This window comes from Geotrypetes seraphini, chromosome 16, assembly GCF_902459505.1.
Source record: "Geotrypetes seraphini chromosome 16, aGeoSer1.1, whole genome shotgun sequence".
In the NCBI taxonomy this organism is placed as follows: Eukaryota; Metazoa; Chordata; class Amphibia; order Gymnophiona; family Dermophiidae; genus Geotrypetes; species Geotrypetes seraphini.
This window is the reverse complement of record NC_047099.1, coordinates 42,770,188-42,786,151: the sequence shown is the minus strand read 5'-3', so window position 1 is coordinate 42,786,151 and position 15,964 is coordinate 42,770,188. Positions and strand designations below refer to the sequence as shown.

The following is a 15,964-nucleotide window of genomic DNA, read 5'->3' as shown; positions in this document are numbered from 1 at the left end:
AGGCATCATTTCCATTTTTCATCTCTGCCTCCTTGTGTCGCTGAGCAGTGGCTCAGTTCCTCAGGTTTTCCTTTTACAAGCGAGATGAGGAGTCTTTTCTTTTGCTCTACATCTCCTTTCTTATTTTCAGGTTTTCATCCCATCTTTGAGGCTTAAGGTACTTCAGAGGTTCCCAGAGATCCTGGGAGCAGCTCTGCCTGGGATAAGATACAGCCTCTGTGTTTAGAGGGATGTAGCTTTGGGGGGGGACCAATCCTTCTAGGGAACCTGTCTAACCAGCCTGCACTATCATTTTGGACAGCTCGGGGTCTGTTCCCGTGGGAGCCCGGATCATCCCTGATTAGGCTCTTGAGTGTAGGCTGAGTGGCCCCATGTTGCCAAGTGGATTGTACTGGGTGCTGGCTATGTCTCTTCTCCTCCCCCTTGAAGATGCCTGAGGAGCTAATGGGATCGAGGGTTTCTGACACTCAGGTCTGAATCTGGGGAGGTTTGGACAAGTTCCTGGAGGAAAAGTGCTATTGAGACACTGCATGCCCTGGATCAGTAGCATGGAATTTTGCTACTACCTGGATTTTTGCCAGGTACTTATGACCTGGATTGCCCACCGTGAAGACAGGATACTGGTCTGACCCAGTAAGGCTATTATTATGTCCTAAAAATGAAGTTTTGAGGGTATCTGGGGCAGAGGTTCCAGATGAAGGCAGGCATCCCCGCTCAGCAGCTGGTACGAAGAAGTCCCAATGACGCTAGGCCAGACACCGAGCATCACCAAATAAGTGCAAGGCTCTCGGAGTACAAGGAGGCCTAGGTGAAGATCTGTTCAAATGGGTGCCGGACCCGATTGTTTCATTGGGCAGAAGCCCGCTTAGATTCTAGACCAGTTTCTGAGATGGCTTCTATCTCAAGAGTGTTTTCAACAAAATTGTTAAGCGTTAGGGAAGGTCAGCAGCAGACAAGAAGAAAGTACCTGGAAGGAAAGATTAGGTTTTTACCTCGATAATCTTTTTTCCATTATAAGGGTACAGTAGGCTTGATGACCTGCCCTGTCAGATGTTAATGTTAACTGTCCATTGGTTTAATTAATTGTTCTTGTTGCAGAGCTGAAAAGACTTAATTAGTGGGGAAGTTCCCCATGCCCTTGTTTTTTCTCCTTTTTTTATGGACTATCCATTGCTTTGGTATAAACTGAGACACTGCCCATGGACACAAGGAGGCGGAGTTGAAAAATGTAGATGATGCCGTCTGCAGTCCTCGTGATTGGGGAAAGGAATCCACTTGTCAAATTTTAAGACTTTTCAGTGATGTAATTTATGAATATGCTTATAAATGTATTTTCACTGTGTTGTGCAGATTCTCTTGATGGTAAACCGCTCTGAACTGTAAGGTATTGCAGGATATAAAGAAATGTTATTATTATTATGCTGGAAAGAAGATTATCGAGGTAAGAACCTAATCTTTCCTTTGTTTTTAGTACCATCAGTGCCTCTGCGCATTTCAGTTGCTTAATGCAGTGCATCTCAATCCAGTCCCGGAGGCACACCTAGTCCCATCAGGCTTTCAGAACATCCACAATGAATATGCAGGAAATAGATTTGCATACACTGCCTCCTTGGCATGTAAATCTATCTCATGCATATTCATTGTGGATATCCTGAAACATGATGGAACTGGGTTGAAAACCACTGGCTTAGCGGGACAGAAGCTGAAAGAGGGCATTAGAGTTTTGGAATGAATTTATTTTTAAATTAATTTGATTCTTCTTCCACTTTCAGAGATCGGAGGGACCGACACCGATCGAAAAGCAGGGATGGGAGCCGTGGAGACAAGTCTGTGACTATCCAGACACCTGGGGAGCCCCTGCTGGACAATGAATCAACAAGGGGAGAAGAGAGGGTGAGAGGACATTTTGGGCAAGCAATATTTATTTAAAGAACCCAATCTATTGCATTGACATAGTGCTGCGGTATAGTACTTATGATTGTTTTGGGGGGAGGGGTATTATGGATTCCGATTTTGATTTAGGAGGAGTCAGTAAATGGAGAAAAGCAGATGCAATAAACAGATTCAGGAATTGGGGAGAGGGGAATGTAACTCACCTTGACCTTGAATTTGGAATAGGTGATTAATAAATATATATATGTATATTTTTCAGGTATGGCTTCTAATTTGCTTTGCTTTCATCTGTTCTTTGAACTTTGCACACACACACACACATACTTTTTGTCATATCTTGGCCGATTCTTATGAAGTTTAGTGCATCGTGTCCTGAAATGGAAGTTGATGTAAAATGTTGTAAATATAAAATCCAAAGTTGAAAGAACAGATGAAAACAAAGCAAATTTGAAGCCATAGCTGAAAGTTAAAATGACAGGGGAGGAGTTCCAACTTAGCAGAAAATATAACCCTGGAGTATGTTTGATGCTTTGTAACAGCTGGCAGAGGAGACCATTGCATTCACACTGAGAGGAAGTTGCTAGCGTAGGAGAATTTTGCATCCTGTAATCCCCCCCAGAAAGACTGATATTAAGCTACATCGTATGACAAGGTCACCATGTGTCCGTGTGGCTGACGATCTGTTTTCCTGGGGGAGTCTAAGGGGGTAATTAGCTAGTGTGTGTGTGTGTGGGGGGGGGGGGGCTGACGGTATTGTTTGCGGGATCCATTTATAATGCTTCTCCATCACTGCCAGAAATGAATCATTGCTACAGCTGCCTCTGGTTGTTAATGTGTGCGGCCATTAGATATGTAAATGAACTCTGTCGTGGAGAGGGTCCTTTGGATTGGCTGCCAGCTGGTGAGTTGTGGAGTTGGACCTGTTCCCGTATTCCTGGCTTGTTGAGGAGGTGTTTAATCTGCCGCTGTCCTGTCTATGGTCTTATTGGCCGTCGGTAATTTCACTGATTTACCTAATTCCAGTTTCATAAAAGAGGGCTTAAGTAATTTACCTTTATCTATTGTGCTTTCAAGTACTATTTTATCTTGGAGTAAACACACTCCCAGTGCAATGGCATTCTGTGTCCAAAAGGTATTTTAAAACTGAAAAATTCCCAATAATTTTGTGCTGAGGTGTGTGGCAGCCATTTTTTGTTTGGTTAATATCAAACGAAAGTGATGGAAGCCAAGAGGCTTCTGGGTAGACATAATCATAAAATGTAAGGAAACCTCTTAATAATGCTATTCCAGGCTTCACTATGTTCAAAATATCTCTGGTCCGATGCTCTCTGAGTGTAGCCAAATTGATTCTGGTCAGTATAAGATTTATCCACAGATGATAGCGACGCGAGACTGACAGACTCCCAAGGTACCATTACAAAGACTCACAGGTATCGCATTTAGAAAAGAGTGCATTTTGTTAAAAGAGTTTGAAAACTAAGATGGCTAGAAGTTAAGGAGGTCATTAGAACATCGTTCAGTAGTCTTCAAAAACAAACTGACGTTTACTGCTTGACCCGGAAAATTGGACGTTCTCTAGAAAAACAAGGTTGGCTGCAAGTATAATTTGGTATGCGTTTCTCATAAATCAGGAAATCCACCTTGAAGTTGGTCTAGGTTATTTTTATACTTTCCTTTAAAAAAAAAATAAAAAATTATATTCCACATATCCTACAATTTTTTGCAGATTACAAATTTATTCAGGTACTCAAGCATTATTCCCCACTGTCCTGGTGGGGAAATGGGGGGATTAAGTGACTTGCCCAGGGTCACAAGGAGCAGTGTGGGATTTGAATCCACAACCTCAGGGTGCTGAGACTATAGCTCTAACCACTGCACCACACACTCCCACATTCCTTGGTAAAATGATGCCAAATTCCCTTCCCCTTTTACCATCACCCCATCTCAGCCCTGGGGGATCTGAACTTTAGCTAGACTGGCCTAATTTGAATTTTCAGTAGACTTTTAATTTTTAATTGTTTCAAAATGGGGTATGCCCATTAAGTGTATTCTACAGACTTGGCATTGTTATAAGGATGTATCAGTCAAATGCTTTGAGCTGTGCCTAATTCATTTACTTTTGTTTGTTCAAATTTTCAAACCATTACCTATGCCTTTCTCCCTGCCCCCCACCCCACCCCCAATTTCCAGGATGACAATTGGGGAGAAACCACCACAGTAGTGACGGGCACCTCAGAGCACAGCATCTCTCACGATGACATCACCCGCATCACCAAGGACATGGAGGACAGCGCCAGCCTGGACTGCTCACGCCACCTGGGCGTATCTCTGGGTGGCGCCCTGGCCCTGCTGTCTTTCCTGACGCCCATTGCCTTCATGCTGCTACCCCAGTTGCTGTGGCGGGACGAGCTAGAACCCTGTGGGACAGCCTGTGAGGGGCTCTTCATCTCGGTGGCCTTCAAGCTTCTTATCCTCCTGATTGGCAGCTGGGCGCTCTTCTTCCGCCGTCCCAAAGCCTTCTTCCCACGAGTTTTTGTCTTCCGGGCCCTCCTGATGGTGCTGGTCTTCCTGCTGGTGGTGTCCTATTGGCTTTTCTACGGCGTGCGTATCCTCGATTCGCGGGACCGCAACTACCAGGGAATTGTGCAGTATGCGGTCTCGCTGGTGGATGCCTTGCTCTTTGTTCATTATTTGGCTGTGGTGCTGCTGGAACTGCGCCAGCTACAGCCACAGTTCACCGTCAAGGTCGTGCGCTCCACAGATGGGGCGAGTCACTTCTACAATGTTGGGCATCTCAGGTACGTAAGGCGCATCTGAATTCCTAGGCCTTAAAAGCGATCGCTGTTGATCTTTTTCTACGCTATCGCTGCAGCATTTGGATCCATTCCAGATTTTCCTCTTAGCTCCGTGATCCTTTTCCAGCAACGACCTTGGGCGTGCTTAATGAAACTTGGAGTAAAACTGGAATAGATGTAATAGGAAACCGTATTTCTTTAAGGCCAATAATGGCGATAGTGGGAACAGATTTCTGATATGGGCCAGATTTGGCCTGACCACTAGGGTGGCAGTCAGCAAGTCTACAAAAAACTTATCACAGCTGGTATGGGCATCTGTGAATGCTGAAGGCCTGCCGAGTCCTGTGCCCTCTGACTTTCCTGTTTCGGAGGGGTAGGGGGTCCAGTAGGCCTTGAGCATTTGCAGATGCTTAAGGTCCTGTACCAGCTGTGATGAGTTATTTGTACATAGGCTAATTACCATGCTGGTGCCTCCCTGGAAGGTAGAACACCTTGGTGGATGGGAAGAAAAATGTTGGATGCTTTGGGGGTGGGGGCAATAGGGAAGGGGAAATGAAGGAAATAGTGGGAGGAAAGGGCTTTGAGACACCCCTTGATAGAGGCCCTGCAGCTGAAGATTCACCTAGGGTGTTGGATGCCCTTTGGCTCACCCTGATATTGACACCCCTAGTAACATCACTGTAGCTCCGAGTGTGGTGTCGTAATGGTGGGTCAGTAGAGTGGGCAGACTTGGTGGGCTATAGCCCTTTTCTGCCGTCATCTTTCTATGTTTCTATGTTTCATTTTGTGCTTCACAAGGCTGCTGGGAAAGACAGCCCTGCCCAAGTAGAGCGATGCAAAAGTTAAGTTTTGGTAATATTCTTTATAGTGGAATAACACAGTGGGGGCCTGCCTTTTCAGGTTCTGCGTTTTAGTTCTCTGGGAGGCAAAATTATCGATCAGTTCTGCTCTTTAATCTTTCAAAAGTACATGGGCCAAGTGTCAGTATAAAGCTTGTTACATACCTGGAGATGTTTAAACAGCTGCCCCAAGACTTTGGAAATGTCACCAAGTATAGCTATCTGGGGTCACTGGGTTCTGCACGTGAACTGCGTGTGATTTGTTAAATTTACGATCCGGCGTGCAATGGGAGGGAGTGAAAAGCAGACCCTCGCGTCGAGTAGTTTCAGCAGAAGTTTGAATCATCCACTTGGGCAGCCATTGTGCAACATGGTGAAAAAAGGTTTATGAACCCCATCAGCAAGAGATTATTTTTATTTGTTGAGATTTAACTGCCTTTATGAAGAGATTCACCCAAGATGGTGTACAGCAATTAGGAAACAGGGACGTGGGAATGAGCTGAAAATATCGATCTAGCTATCTGGGAGGTATGAATTTGGGGTAAAAAGGGGTGGATGTGGCAGACCCTCTGGGTTTGGCAGGGAGGATTTTAAATTCTTCAGCTGCTACCCTGAGATTTTACACATTCCCCCCTCCCCCCGTAATGTAGAAATCTTGTGAAAAGCCACCATTTCATGCAGCTTTGTTTTCATGCAGCTCCTCTCCTTCACCTCTGCTCTCCTTTACGTGTTTTCCTCCTGTCTCCCTTCAGATGATGTTGTGTTGACCTGTGACCCCTTTTTTTTTAAAATCTTCCCTTCCTCCATTTCTGTTCCCCCCCTCCTTCCCCCACCACCTCAAACCCGCACAGTATCCAGCGAGTGGCAGTGTGGATCCTGGAGAACTATTACCATGATTTTCCCGTCTACAACCCTGCTCTTCTGAACCTGCCCAAGTCCATCCTGGCCAAGAAAGTTTCCGGTTTCAAGGTGTATTCCCTCGGAGAGGGTGAGGTCCTGCTTCTCTGTCTGGGGAGGGGGCTTTGTCTGTCGGGATTAATGTTTGTCTGCGCATGTTGCTTCCTGCTTGTCTGTTGATGCACACACAAAAGTGACTCTTTTAGGCCTAAAATGGGGGAGGGGGATACACGTAGGATCTCTCAGAGAGAGAAAGAGATAATGCAGATGGGCAGACTATATGGGTCATTGGCCATCTGCCATCATGTTTCTATAACTATAAAGCTCTATGACATCACAATGCAGATGTAAAGAACCTTAGCCAATAGGGAGAGGAGGAGATAGTGGATGCTGTGGATGGACAGACCGGATGGGCCATTTAGCCTTTATCTGCCATTATGTTTCTATGAGAGAAGGAGACAATTCCAGTCCTCAAGTGCCATGAACAGTTTTCAGGATATAAGAACATAAGAATTGCCGCTGCTGGGTCAGACCAGTGGTCCATCATGTCCAGCAGTCCGCTCATGCAGCAGCCCTCTAGTCAAAGACCAGCGCCCTAACTGAGACTAGCCCTATCAGCGTACATCCTTGTTCAGCAGGAACTTGTCTAACTTTGCCTTGAATCCCTGGAGGGTGTTTTCCCCTGTGACAGACTTTTCTACTACTCTCTGGGTGAAGAAGAACTTCCTTACGTTTGTACAGAATCTATCCATAATAAATACAGAGAAGGGATATTTGCAAATATGTCAAAGAGAAGCAAAAAACCAAGTCAGAAAATAGAGTTAGGAAAAAATCAAGAAAACAAAGCAGTATGATCAAAAGTCTTTAATAACATACAGTTCATTTGCTGGTATAAAAGTCATCTACCCAATGCAGCCATGTTTTGGCTTGCGCCTGCTTCAGGGCATATGGGCCCAGATTCTGTAAACAGCGCTGTTGAGGGCGACCGCCGATCACGTGTCAATCATGTGAAGGCAATGGGTACAGAATCGCGCCTCCAGTGAACGCAGGCGTCCAAAATATAGGCCAGGGTTTTCCAGGCCTACATTTCCGGCACCTACCTTCGATGTGAATTGCACCTCCGTAGGCGCTTTAGGCTACTTAACGTCACTTCTGGCGTTAGCCACACCCACAATGGCATTAGGTGGCTTAAAGCGCCTATGGAGGCACCATTTTGGCACCTATATTTTAGGTGCCAGTAGGCACCTTGAACCTCATTTAAAAACAACATTTAAACAGCATTTTTACCAAGCTTGGATGCCTACTGTCACCTAAAAAATCAGCACTGGTTAGAGAATCTGAGTCATGTTTTTTTCTTTCGTGTTAGGTGCTATCGACTTGGGTTTGAGTCCTAGCGACTTGATGAGTTACAGATCTAAAAAGAAGTCAGTCAAGTGCTAGTTCGATGAGGTCCTCCAGCGTCATCCCCATTAGTAGTTGTCAACATGTCCAACCAACTAGTTGTAGATCACCTTCTTTGCCTAGTTCCTTCGATCTTCCCAAACATGATGTCCTCCTCCAGTTTCCTTAATAGGGAATCTCAAAATGTTGAAATTTCAGACATCCAGTCATGAGATTGTCAATTCTTTGTGCAGATCAAAATCTGCCTGAAGCAAATGCTGTGTGACCCATTTGCCCAAAAGAATTTTTGATGCCGGGTTCCTTATGAGAAGTCGCCACCCGGGAAAAGGGTTTTGGTGTCATGGATTTAGGTTATGAACATTTATTATTGGAAACCACTTAGATTATAGGCAATATATACATTTTAAATAAATAAATGTAATATTAGCCAAAGGGAACCTGAGTAAACATAACACAATTTTTATGTTTTATTTAAGAAAGAAACTTATCCAGCACCTATATCACCCATGTGAAAAATTAGCTCCGTCTTAGTTGTTGTTGTTAGATGCCATCGACTCCTGCTTGAGTCCTAGAGAATTGTGGATCTAAAAAGAGATCAGTTTTGTGCTAGTCCAGAAAGGTCCTCCAGCATCATCCCCCATGGTTGTTTTCAACATGTCCAGCCATCTGATTGCAGGTCACCCTCTTTGCCTGGTTCCTTCGATCTTCCAAAACATCTCCAGTGATCTCTCTCTTTTGATTGTGTGACCAAAATAAGACAGTCATAACTTCATCATATGGGCTTCGAGTGATACAGCCGGTTTGATCTCTTCCAGAATCAATTTATTAGTTCTTCTGGCAGTCACTCTTACTTAATCAACCAATTTACCCCATTTAATTGATAATTATATTCAGCTGATTGAACATAGCCAGGCTTGATTGCAACCAGTCCTATTGAATCTAAACCTTACTATATATTGAATCTTACCATGAGTGTAAAGTAGTCACCACAACGTTTCTGCAAGAATACTATGTCACGATCAACAAAATTCCAGAAGAGATGATAAAAAAAGTTGTTGAACTACGATCAGTCCGGAAAGGGTTACAAAGTAATTTCTAGTTTACTGGGACTCCACCAACCCACAGTAATGGTCTTTATCTCCAAATGTAGAACTTAGAATAGTGGGAAATCCATCTCAGGAGTGGCCAGACTGCCAAAATTACTCCAAGGACACAACGACAACTCATTGGGGAAGTTACAAGACATCCCAGTAGAAAATTCAAATATCTACAGATCTCTTTAGCTAACACTGGTGTTCGTGACACTACAGTAAGAAAGAGACTGGGCAAACATGGGATTCATGGGAGAGTAACAAGGCAGAAACCCAGGTATCCAAAAGTAACATCAATGCTCATCTTGCATTTGCAAATACACAACTTGATTATCTCCAAGCCTTTTAGGATAATGTTCTGTGGACAGATATCTGATTCAAAAGTGGAACTCTTTGGATAACGCAAGTCACATTGCATCTGGCATAAAACAAATACAGCTTTCCACAGTGAGAACATCATACTAACAGTCAAACATGGTGTTAGTGGGATGCTTTGTTGCCTCAAGACCTGAAAAATTTGCAATTATTGAAGAAACGATGAATTCTATACTGTACTAGAAAAGTTTTAAGAAAAATGTTCAGTCATCTGTTCGTGCGCTGAAGCGAAGCAAGACAATGATCCAAAATAGAGAAGAAAGTCTCCATCTAATTGGCCGAGAAGCAAAATTAACATTTAGGACTGGCCTAGTCAAAATTCTGACTTGAACCTGATAGAGATGCAATGGTCAGGACTTGAAGTGAGCAGTTTTATGCAGAGAAACCTACCAATGTGTCTGAATTCAAGCAGTTCTGCAATGGAGAGTGGTTTAAGATTCCTCAACAACAAACAACGTGAAAGACTGATATCAAATTATAGGAAGCGTTTGGGTGTAATTATTGCTGCTAAAGGTGGTGCAACCCGTTATTAAGTTCAGGGGGCAGCTACTTTTCACATGGGTGATTATGGGTGTTGGATAACTTTGTTTCCCTAAATAAATATGTAATAAGTAATTTAAAAATATTTGCTTTGATTCTTTTTGTCTAATATTACATTCTGTTTAAAGATCAGAAACCATGCAATAATAGGGGAAATCAGGAGGGGGTAAAAACGTTTCACATCACTGTGTTCGTACCTGAAGAAATGGAGGGTTAAGTAGCTTGCCTAAGGTCGCAAGGAGCTGTAGTGAGATTTGATTCTTGACTTTTCTTGTTCTCAATTCACTGCTCTAACCATTAGGCTACTCCTCCATTTACACACCTATTTTTTGTGATATCCTGAAAGCCAGACCTGCTCATGGCCCTTGAGGACCAGTGTTGGGCCCCTTAAGTGTATAACTGCATATTGCAGAGGGTTTACGGGTGGGCAGCTGCACTCCTGTGGAGCTGGTATAAAAGTAGAGACTTCCAGCCAGTTTTGTGTGGTGCCTTTTTCCTTGTTGCATCCCAGCATTTGTAGTTCACTGTTTTTGGAGATAAAAGCCAAGATGACATGTCCACAGATACACTAGGAATAAAGTCAGCATTAGCTGGTAAAAGTGGGTATAATTGGCACCTTGGAAACTACCTACAGTGATCTGTGGAAACAAAGACCTGTGTTCTGTCGCCCTCTAGTGTTATGGGCCATAAATTGCAGCATATGTTGGGGGGTTTTCACATAGCAGGTTGTGCCTGGCATAAGGAGCAAGCTTCTTCCTTTATGAACAAATTCACAAGTGGTTTTGGATCGACCATCTTTTGGGATGTATGGTTTGCTCTGTAGCTGCTACTCCGGGCTCTTCCATTCTTCCCCTGTCAATGGCCAGGACTCTGAGAATTTCTTATGTCAAGTAATATGAGAATCTGGCAAAGGATTTTGCAAGAGATGATTCCTGGGGGAGGTTAAGAGAGGGGGAGAGTCCATCTGAATAGCTAAATTGCTGCATAATATGGACACATTTCTAGGAGCACGGAGCAGAACCTTAAGATGGTGGGGGGTGATTTTCCCAGATAATTTTGTGAGCTTAAACACTCTGGTCTTTGCAGTTTTCACTTTGTTAAACCTCTTGAGTTTGGCTCCTACCGTTTGAAAGGCTTTGGATCAGTGAGTGCTTCACACACGGATTCCCATAGGTCGGGGTTGGCCACCTCCAGTTCACCAGCAACATAAAAAGCTCTGGGTTGTGGAATATCCAAAATGAATATACAGGAGAGATTAGGAACATGCAGATATATCTCTTGCTATAGAAATGATAAGTAGTATTATATTTACAACACCTAAGGACTGGAGTTTTTCATCCCTTCACTCTCCACTAGAGGGTGCCACTTGCACACTGATTTGGGTTGGCACCCCATCCTGCAGCATGCATTTATTGAAATTTCTCCTCAGAGGTCTCATTAGAACACAGAAAGAGTTAAAATGATTATGAAATTAGAAACATTACATGTCCTCTGACTGTGGAAATTGCAAGACCAGGACTTCTCAGGGTTTCTAAGATAGCCAAAATGAAATGCACTGGTTCTCTGATATGTTCCAAAGAGACTACAGCACTGTCTCTCAAACTAGGTACTACAAGAGATTCCAGAATTTTACATTCTTTTAAAAATTCTCTTCATAAGTATACCCTAGAATAGAAGACATATACGTCACATATGCAAGAGTCTGTCAATGTTATGAGTGTCTGTGTGCATAAGGATACAACCACCCAAACAAGCATCATTCTTTGACGTGGTTGGTCCTTGAAAAATAACAGCATGTAATTTTATTTTTATTATTTTTTAATCAGCAGTTATCCTAACTTGAGCAATAAAGCAATTGAATCTTTGTTACCATTTGGATCTTCTTATCTTTGCAATTTGGATTTTCAGCTCTGATAGAAATTAAATTGAAAGAAACAGAACAAGTACAGATGTTGGATGATGAAATGCATATTTGCTTGTTGACTATCGAGCTGTGTTTTAAGTTAATTTGCACTCAAAATCAAGCTCATCCATTGCAATGATTAGCGATTCTATTCTATCTACTTTAGTTTCACCGCTTTACCCATACATAGTTTAAAGAACTTTAAATAAATAACTCTCAAATTTATTTGCAATTTTATAATCCAATTTGAATGTGCTGCGAAAAGCATTTGCTCTGTTTAGTGTGCCAGAGCTATAAAAGTTTGAGACATTGGTCTTAAGGGCTCCTTGAACCTTCTTGTAAGAAGCGTTGGCAGTGAGGGGAAGAGAGCAGAGCAGGCTGCTCTTTCATCTGTGATGGTGGCAATCTCTGAACCATGGAGTGGGTGGGACAGAGCGTGGATTTTCCATGACACTGGCTTAGGAGCTAATTTTTCAAAATGACTGGGGTGCTGAACTTAACACAAATACGCCTACCTGGACACAGTGCAGTAAGTTACTCAATATTGGGGATGCTAAGCACCCCTAGAGCTGACGCCTACGGACACTGGGAACTGACCCCTCTCCTGTGTACATTTCTAGTCACATTGAAATCCATGCCTTGCTTCAGCCTTAAGTAGTAGCAGGGCACAAGAGCTGCTTAGTGGCTGAGGGTCTTATCTCCCCCTCCCACCCTTCAATTATTACATTACATTACATTAGTGATTTCTATTCCGCCATTATCTTGCGGTTCAAGGCGGATTACACAAGAGTTGTCAGGAGGTTACAAGAATTGTCAAGAACTTAAGGAGCAACATGTTGGGTAATTATCTAGTTAGGAATGGTGCACAGTGGAGACAGGGGAGATGAGGCTTCCTTTAACACCCAGGACTTCTTACCCCAACTCTGTGCTCTTCTCACAGAAAACTCAACCAATAATTCCACCGGACAGTCCCGGGCTGTCATTGCTGCAGCTGCTCGCCGGAGAGACAACAGCCACAACGAGTATTACTATGAGGAAGCGGAGCATGAGAGGCGGATCCGGAAGCGCAAGGCTAGGTATGTCTGGGTGGGGCTATTTAAAGGAGGGGCAGGGGGCTTAATATTAACCAGAGCATACAGGCTTTGTCCGCTGCATGGTGCCAAGATGCTGGGGGGCAGCTGAATGCGACTGGGAAAAAAAAAATCACACACACCAATACTTATTAAAATGGTATGCAGCTGCTAGATGTTTTGAAAAGTCTGTTTACCGGTAGCACCAGCTTGCCATGTGCTTTCTGGTGCACTGAAACCACTTGGCTTCCTGCTAACATGACATGGATAACCTAGATAAGTGTAAAATGCCGAGGACGTACCTGCCAACAGCGATGCAATTGTCGATTGAGTCAGTTGTGGAGACTCATTATAAAAGGACACAGACAGTAGCAATTTCAGTTGCAGGTCCGCGATTGTGGGAGCAGTTGCCAGGTCATTTGAGATTACATAGGGAGTTAAAATAGGGGTTAGAGAGGCTTTTCACTTCAATTAGCACGTGTCTTATCTACTAGGAGATGAGATGGCAATGGGGGCCAACTGAGACCTGGTTTCAACAAAATTTGTGGATCAATTCATTTGAAGAAACATAGGTTTTACCCCAAACTTAACAGTACATTTACATGAATATTGTAGGAAAAGGTCCGTCCTAGGGCCGACTAACTGAGGTCTAAGGACCAAAAACGCCATTCTCCTAAGTTGTGCTGTCCTATGGAAATCAGTCAATGTATTATTAATTTTAGGCCAGATTCTTGAACCGGCGCAGATATCGGTGGCTGCCTTAAAAGTGGCCACATCGGTGCCGGGTTCGGAATCGCATCAATGCGAAAGATAGGCACCGGAAATGTAGGCCAGGGTTTCCCAAGCCTTCATTTCCGGCACCTGTCTTTGCGTGAATTGCTCTTTAGGCTGTCTAACGCCACTTCTGGCATTGACCACCCTGTCTTTGGCATTGGCAGCCTAAAGCGCTTACATAGGCTCGATTCTGGTGCTGATTTTCTAGGCAATGGTATGCGCCTCAAATCTCAGTTAGAAATGCCGTTTGGACGGTGTTTTTAATGTTAAAACAATTTTATTGAAGGTATATGAAAAACAAAACATAAGTACAACAAGTACATCACCAAACAGTCCCCAAATCCTCCCCCATCTCTCCCTCCCCTTCCACCAGCGACTTCGGAATGGGGGGGGAATATCCCAGCACCCGCAAATCCTACAAACCCAATACAATCCGGGAATCTGTGTTCTGATAATTCTCAAGCGCTACCAGAAGAACAGGGCCAAGAACCACCCATACAACCCTACACACCATTCCTCGAAAGCGACATATGGGCACCTATCGACGCCTAGAAAATCGGCACTGATTTGAGAATCCAGGGGACCCGTAGCATAGAATGTTGCTACTATCTGGATTTTTGCCAGGCACTTGTGACCTGGATCGCTCACTGTGGAAACAAGAGTGCTGGGCTCACCCAGTATGGCTATGCTTGTGTTCTTATTATTTATGTGGTCTCATGGTAATCATTCTGTCCCTGAGATCTGGCTATTATCTATTATGCAGGAACAACAACAGGGCAAGTATCTTTTGTCTCATTTCGTGCTATACAGCCCTACGAGGATAACCGGAAATCGTAATTTATTTGCCTATCCAAAAATTACTGGTTGTAGATACAGGTCTTTTTTGCATAGGACTTTTTCGTTTCAAGCAAGTAAGCAGCAGTCCTGGTTAGGCAATTACATCAGTGGAGCCAGGCTGTCTTACGGCGCATTTCCGAAAGAAATTAAGACTGTACTGTTTGATAAATTCATTTCCTAAATAGAAGTTATATTAATAACAATAATTCTACTCTGATTATTCTTAAGAAATATGTTGTACTTTTGCTATTTGTATTTTGTACTTTGCTGATTGTCCAGCTCTCTTCAATGTAAACCGCCCAGAAATCGTCTGATTGTAGCGGTATAAAAGAACAAAGTTATGTTGTTATGTAAAACGCTTACAATCCGTACAAAATGCTGCGATTTGCTTCTTAGGCTGTGCTCATGTAACTGCTTTGTATTTGAAATTCCACTGGTTACCAGTGGAATTTAGAATCAAATTTAAAATTTTGATGTTAGCACATAGAGCATTGTTTGAGTTACAACCGTCATATCTTTCTAACCTGGTGTTGTTTTATGCGCCTAGGTGTTTATTAAGATCTTTGAATGATAATAAGAGTAGTTGTTCCCCATATTTCAAAGGCTCATCTTGCCTCAACTAGAAATGGTGCATTTTTTAATCTAGTCTCACTATTATGGAACTGCTTGCCGGTGGAACTGAGACAGGAAGAATCATTCCAAAATTTTAAGACATCTAAAGGCACATTTTTTTTCAAATGGCCTTTTTAAATTGATGAATTCGAGATTGCATAAGAACATAAGAATTGCCGCTGATGGGTCAGACCAGTGGTCCATTGCGCCCAGCAGTCCGCTCACGCAGCGGCCCCCAGGTCAAAGACTTGTGCCCTAACCGAGACCCGCCCTACCTGCGTTCGTTCTGGTTCAGCAGGAACTGGTCCAACCTTGTCTTGAATCCCTAGAGGGTGTTTTCCCCTATAACAGCCTCCAGAAGAGCGTTCCAGTTTTCTACCACTCTGGGTGAAGAAGAACTTCCTTACATTTGTACGGAATCTATCCCCTTTTAACTTTAGAGAGTGCCCTCTCGTTCTCCCTACCTTGGAGAGGGTGAACAACCTGTCTTTTATCTACTTTGTCTTGAATCCCTGGAGGGTGTTTTCCCCTATAACAGCCTCCAGAAGAGCGTTCCAGTTTTCTACCACTCTGGGTGAAGAAGAACTTCCTTACATTTGTACGGAATCTATCCCCTTTTAACTTTAGAGAGTGCCCTCTTGTTCTCCCTACCTTGGAGAGGGTGAACAACCTGTCTTTTATCTACTTTGTCTTGAATCCCTGGAGGGTGTTTTCCCCTATAACAGCCTCCAGAAGAGCGTTCCAGATTTCTACCACTCTGGGTGAAGAAGAACTTCCTTACGTTTGTACAGAATCTATCCCCTTTTAACTTTAGAGAGTGCCCTCTCGTTCTCCCTTCCTTGGAGAGGGTGAACAACCTGTCTTTTATCTACTTTGTCTTGAATCCCTGGAGGGTGTTTTTCCCTATAACAGCCTCCAGAAGAGCGTTCCAGTTTTC

The 15,964-nt window shown here is 43.5% G+C and overlaps 1 protein-coding gene across 1 annotated transcript in view; it reads left to right on the top strand.

The window, feature by feature from the left end:
• VANGL2 (VANGL planar cell polarity protein 2) overlaps window positions 1–15,964 on the top strand; it is a 55,255-nt gene that overhangs the window by 32,360 nt on the left and 6,931 nt on the right. Inside the window, exons 4-7 of the mRNA XM_033925055.1 lie at window positions 1,773–1,893; window positions 4,084–4,691; window positions 6,379–6,515; window positions 12,675–12,810. Coding sequence (XP_033780946.1) covers window positions 1,773–1,893; window positions 4,084–4,691; window positions 6,379–6,515; window positions 12,675–12,810 — 1,002 coding nt within the window. The remainder of the gene's footprint in view (window positions 1–1,772; window positions 1,894–4,083; window positions 4,692–6,378; window positions 6,516–12,674; window positions 12,811–15,964) is intronic.